At 37.7% G+C, this 6,522-nt stretch overlaps 1 protein-coding gene across 1 annotated transcript in view; it reads left to right on the top strand.

Moving 5' to 3' along the window:
- The first annotated feature begins 4,602 nt into the window (after nucleotides 1-4,602).
- mgat4b (alpha-1,3-mannosyl-glycoprotein 4-beta-N-acetylglucosaminyltransferase B) overlaps nucleotides 4,603-6,522 on the top strand; it is a 94,324-nt gene continuing 92,404 nt past the window's right edge. The window contains exon 1 of the mRNA XM_051419982.1: nucleotides 4,603-4,930. Within this exon, the coding sequence (XP_051275942.1) occupies nucleotides 4,834-4,930 (97 nt within the window). The 5' untranslated portion in view covers nucleotides 4,603-4,833. The remainder of the gene's footprint in view (nucleotides 4,931-6,522) is intronic.

Genomic DNA, 6,522 nt, shown 5'->3' with positions numbered 1-6,522 from the left:
AGATTTGCAGTCAGTGTCAATGTGGATGTTGAAATCTCCCAGAAGAAGAACGGAAGGTGAGATGGCAGATAACTGAGTTAGAAAGTCAGAGAAGTCGGAGAGAAAGGAGGGGTTTGGTTTGGGGGGGCGGTCGATGATGGCAGTGACCAGAGGAGTGGGACCAGAGAGTTTGAACGTGAGGTGTTCAAAGGAGTGAGCAGCAGGGATGGACATGGTGGATGTTTTGATGTCCTCCCTGTAGATTGCTGCTACACCACCTCCCCGCCCCTCAGGTCGGGGTTTGTCAATGTAAGTGTATCCGGTGGGTGTGGTCTGGTTGAGCAAAAAGTAGTCCAGAGGCTTGTGCCAGGTCTCAGTGATACAGAGGAAATCCAGGTTATTGTCACTTATGAATTCATTCAGAATGAGACTTTTATTGTTAAGTGAGCGGGTGTTGAGCAAAGCCAGTTTCAGGTGACGTTGCTGAGGACCGAGGAAGGGGGCGGAGATTAGAAAGGTGCACATGTCATTTGTTGTGATGACGTAATGAGGACGTTGCGGTGATGGATGGGATAGAGTTAGGAGTTGAACCAGAGCCTCTGTGTGGAGGACGGCGAAGTAGTCCAGTTTCACGGAGGATGTCGATGCAGTCCGGCCGCTGATGGTTGTTGAGTGAGCGGAGGACGGAGGAGGAGGACGGAGGACGGAGGAGGAGGACAGCGGCGGCATGATCCAGGTGTCTAAACACAGGAATGTAACATTAGTCATTAAAGGATATGAGAAATGCTAATTTATTGCTATTCCTCTTTAAATCATATGTATTTTACATATATTTTATATATTACAGGTGTGTACACATGAGAAGGTCAAAAAGTTGCAAAGATAAATTCCTGCACACTATTTCATTCTCTATAAAACATTTACAGGAAAATTCTGAAAACGCTTCCTGACATTGAGACGTTATCTGAATTGTTCTCCACCTGCATTAACATCACCTTACAGTGTCACAGCCTCCAAATCACAGTGGACGAAGAGCACCGTAAATAAATAAAACTCTTTCTAATAAATAAAACAAAATCCCATGTTTCTCCATCAGATTATGTGAGTTACATTAATCGATCCTACGGAGGTCAGAAGATGTTCAGATTGAGCCGGTTACATTTGTGGATACACGTCATAGAAATCAGCATTAAATCATAAATACACAGAACATTTCTATTTATAACAACATTGTCTTTCTGTCTGAGAGCTGCAGTAAACCTGTCCATCAGAAGTTGCACCAACTGTTTATGACCACTAGATGTCAGTGTGGGACAGTGAAAGCGAGACAATTGTAGTCCAACAGTTAAACTCTGTTCCTCTGCTCACACTGGGCCTTTAAACCAACTTTATTTATAACAGGTACAGAACAAAAGCCTCCACTGGGTTCATTTAACTCACTTCAACTTCATTTACTCAGGAAACAACAACAAATAAAAACAAACAGGATTTAAATAAGAAAGCTAAGCCATTAAAATAATCATTAAGTAAAGAAGAAAGTTTCACTGTAAACTTTAGTTGGCAGAACCTCACTGTAATAAATACGGTACTAGTACAGTAAAAGGATGATAATAAATGAATAATAATAATAATAATAAAACAACAAAATCATTGTTTTATTATTATTTATTTATTATTTTAATTTGGAATTTTATTCCATATTTGACCAAATAAATACACATTTTATATGAATATAAAGGTTGTTTTCTGTTATATTTCAGTATCATTTCTCAGCCAAATGGAGGATTGATTCAATTAGATAATAAACTTTAATTACAATAAACCTTTCAGAGTTATAAGGTGCAGTACAGTGCAAGCATTAAAAAGTTAGAACAGGAATAACAATATAAAAACTACAAACAACCCAGTAATATTTCAGCCGCTGGACGCCAACAAAATACAGTAATATAACAGAAAATTACAGTGAAATAACAGAAATTACAGTAAAATAACACGAATTACAGTAAAATAACACAAAATACAGTAAAATAACAGAAAATACAGTAAAATAACACAAATTACAGTAAAATGACAGAAAATAACAGAAAATACAGTGAAATAACACAAATTACAGTAAAATGACAGAAAATACAGTAAAATAACACAAATTACAGTAAAATGACAGAAAATAACAGAAAATACAATAAAATAACAGAAAGTTACAGTAAATAACAGAAAATAACAGTAAAATACCAGATAATTACAGTAAAATAACAGAAATTACAGTAAAATAACAGAAATTACAGTAAATTAACAGAAAATAACAGAAAATACAGTAAAATAACAGATAAAATAACAGAAAATTACAGTAAAATAACAGGTAAAATAACAGAAAATTACAGTAAAATAACAGAAAATTACAGTGAAATAACAGAAAATACAGTAAAATAACAGAAAATACAGTAAAATAACACAAATTACAGTAAAATAACAGAAAATAACAGAAAATACAGTAAAATAACAGAAAGTTACAGTAAATAACAGTAAAATACCAGATAATTACAGTAAAATGACACAAATTACAGTAAAATGACAGAAAATAACAGAAAATACAATAAAATAACAGAAAGTTACAGTAAATAACAGAAAATAACAGTAAAATACCAGATAATTACAGTAAAATAACAGAAATTACAGTAAAATAACAGAAATTACAGTAAATTAACAGAAAATAACAGAAAATACAGTAAAATAACAGGAAAAATAACAGAAAATTACAGTAAAATAACAGGTAAAATAACAGAAAATTACAGTAAAATAACAGATGAAATAACAGAAAATACAGTAAAATAACACAAATTACAGTAAAATAACACAAATTACAGTAAAATAACAGAAAATAACAGAAAATACAGTAAAATAACAGAAAGTTACAGTAAATAACAGAAAATAACAGTAAAATACCAGAAAATAACAGTAAAATAACAGAAATTACAGTAAAATAACAGAAAATACAGTAAAATAACACAAATTACAGTAAAATAACAGAAAATACAGTAAAATAACAGAAAATTACAGTAAATAACAGAAAATAACAGTAAAATAACAGATAATTACAGTAAAATAACAGAAAATACAGTAAAATAACAGAAAATTACAGTGAAATAACAGAAAATACAGTAAATAACAGAAATATAACGAAAATACTGTAAAATAACAGGAAATAACAGTAAAATAACTGTTAATTTCAGTAAAATAACAGAAAATTACAGTAAAATAACAGAAATTACAGTAATTTTCTATCATAAAAATACAGTTTTTAGCTGAAAATGTATATAAAGAATAATAATTATTTTTTAACAGTAATTTACATCAGACATTTACAGGATAATTTTGTAATTGTTTTAATATTTCTATGTGTTTAAAAAATAAATAAAATGAAAAATCAGAGAACTTTAGAGGTAGCTAATTATATTTTGTTTTAATCAATTTCTGAACTTTCTGAAGTTTTTCTGAAACTAACAAACAAATAAAATCAGAGTTTCAATCAGCTGATCAGACGCAGTTTTTACTGAATTTAGGTGAAACAAACAGAAAGTTTAAAAACAACGGAGACAGAAAAATTTGATTTGATTTGATGAATAAAATCTTTACTAATTCATTTATTTCTTCATGAGTTTTTAATCATTTCTGGGAAATCGAGGCCGGAGACTAAAAAAGTGACTAAAAACATGTTTGAGGATGAAATTAAAATCAATAAAGCTGCAGCTGGTTGTGTTCAACTGGCTCCTTTAATCCTTTCCCAGCTTTGACCTACAGGTGGCGCTGTTCGCTCTCTTAACGACAGAACAAACTCATTTATAGGTTCAATGGTGTCAAAACTAAACTGATAATAAAAAACATTATAACAACAAACAATAATTTTATTTCTCCTCATTTTGATCGTCAGTTTGCTGCTGATTCATGTTTCTGACGTTATTATTATTATTATTATTATTGAACCTGTGTTCTTCCTGTAGTGACATTAAATGGCCTCCATACTTCTTCCTGTTACAACTTCTGTTCAAATATTTGAACATAAAACCAACCAGATATAAATAAAACAATAATTATTTATATGGACAAATATTCAAACACAGAATTAATTAACCTCGTTTGTTGCTGTTGATCCTGCAGGAACCTGATCACCTTTATATTTATAAATAATAGATAAATAAAGTTATATTTATTATTATTGTTATTATTATTTCAGTCACAAAGACTGTGTAAACTGTTATTATTGTAATATGGAGCCTCTAGTGGCCGTTAGAGGAACTGCAGCGTCCGTTACTTCAGACGAGAATATTTCTGCTCGAATTAAAAATAAAAATAAAAAACATAAAATAATATTTAAAATAAAATTCTAATAAAATAAAACGGTTAGCTGTCTGTATGCTAACGGTTCTTTCATTTGATTATTTATTGATTCAATTTCCTGAATGAAATAAAGATTATTTTATGTTTAATCATTCTTTCTCCCCATTCCTCACCCTCTCACCCCCCTTCACCCTCTCTCTCTCTCTCTCTCTCTCAGTGTCTCTCTACCTGTTTCTGTCTCCTCCCCTCCTCTCTCTCTCTCTCTCTCTCTCTCTCTCTCTCTCTCTCTCAGTCTCGCTGCTGCTGTTCAGACAGAAACATCTCCGCCCGCCTCTCCGGTCTCTCACCGTGTCTCTCTCTCCCTGTGTCTACCTGTATCTCTCTCTCTCTCTCTCTCTCACTCTCTCTCTCTCTCTCTACCTGCCTCCTCCCGCCCCCCCTCCCTCTGTCTCCATCCCTCCCTCCGTCCGTCCCTCTCCTCCCCCCTCTCGGTGCGGACATGCTCCCGGGGCTCCGGAGATGAGGCTCCGAAATGTCTCCTTCCTGACGGTCTTGTTGTTCGGGCTGTGCGGGCTGGTCTCCCTGTCCTGGTACACCGCCTTCAGCAGCTCCAGAGGTAAGACCCGGTCCCGGTGTGTCCCGGTGTGTCCCGGTGTGTCCCGGTGTTTCATACTGGTGGAGAGATGGTAGGTGGGTTGGGGGGGGGTGATAGGGAGGTGTGTTTGGTTTTGTGGGAGCGGGATAAAGAACAGGATGATGTGAAAGAGGGGCTGCGGGCTTCAGATGGTCTGGAGGTAAAAGGGAGCGCTTGGTTTGTGATGCATCACATGCCAGCTGAGAGGAGAGGGGTCCACATGGGGGGGGGGTGAGGGGGGTCTTTGATTTTGTTGCAGCTCCACTTTGTGTTGCAGAAAAGATGCTGCTGATGTGAGGGGCTGAAAGGGGAGCGCTTGGTTTGTGATGCACTGCACGCCAGGAGAGAGGGGCTAATGAAGATGGAGATAAGGGGATAATGGGGGGGGGCATGTTGGGTGATTCTGTTGCAGAGAAAAACACAAGATGCTCGTGTGTGTCTGTGTGTGTGTGTGTGTGTGTGTGTGTGTGTGTGTGTGGAGGGAAGCTCCAGCAGTGAGGTAATGAAGGGAGCGCTTGGTTTGTGATACATCAGTGGATAGAGTGGAGGTAGAGGTGGGAGGCAGAGGGAGGGGACAGGAGGAGGGGTTTGTTAGATTTGGTTGCAGAATAAATGTGGACGTGGGGAAGCACCGGGTTCTGAGGTAATAAAGGGAGCGCTTGGTTTGTGATGCACTACATGCCAGCTCAGGTGAGATGGTCTATGTGGAGGTTGGTTTGATTTTGTTACAGCCTCATCCTATAAACATGTTGCAGAATCAGAAGGGTGGTGCTGAACAAAGACTCCACTTTAAGAGGGAGCGCTTGTTTTGTGTTGGGGGACAGGGTTCTGAGTTAATCAAAGGAGCGCTTGGTTTGTGATGAACCACGTGCCAGCTTGGATGGAAGTAGGAGACACAACACAACAACAGAGTCTTCTGGATGTGAAGCTCCCACAATTGAGGAAACAAAAGGGAGCGCTTCATTTGCACCACATTCCAGCTGAGGGAACAAGTCTAGAATGGGAAGACGGGAGGGGTTAGTTTGATTTAGTTGCAGAAAGAAGCACACAATGGTTGTGCATGCAGGGGAAACTGAGGCGACAAAGGGGAGCGCTTGATTTGTAAAGCACCACATGCTAGCTTTGATGGAAGAAGGAGAGCGAGAACAAAACAAATAACTCGAGTTTCTGGATGTGAAGTTCCCGCTCTTGAGATGACGAAGGGAGCGCTTGGTTTGCTCCACATGCCAGCTGAGGGAATCAAGTCACTTGGTTTGTGATGGCCCATATGCTGTTGGTTGTGGAGGGTGGAGACTCTGGAGGGGAAGGGAGTGCTTGTTTCGCAATGCATGAGGGATTGTGATGGATGACAGGAAGAGAGGAGGGGTTGGTTTGATTTGTAAAGCTGAGCTGAGTAAATCAAGGGAGCGCTTGTTTAGTGTTGGGCTTACATACCAGGTGAGGGGAGAGGAGCGCTTGGTTTGATTTTGAAAAACTGAAAAGATTCTGTAGATCTGAAGAGGAAGCTCCGGTCATGAGGTAATCACAGGAGCGCTTGGTTTGTGATGCACAGCAAGGAGGCAACTGAGGGGGAG

This window comes from Dicentrarchus labrax, unplaced genomic scaffold (genome assembly GCF_905237075.1).
Source record: "Dicentrarchus labrax unplaced genomic scaffold, dlabrax2021, whole genome shotgun sequence".
Classification (NCBI taxonomy): domain Eukaryota; kingdom Metazoa; phylum Chordata; class Actinopteri; family Moronidae; genus Dicentrarchus; species Dicentrarchus labrax.
The sequence above is the reverse complement of the archived record's forward strand: the minus strand, read 5'-3'. Positions and strand labels throughout refer to the sequence as shown.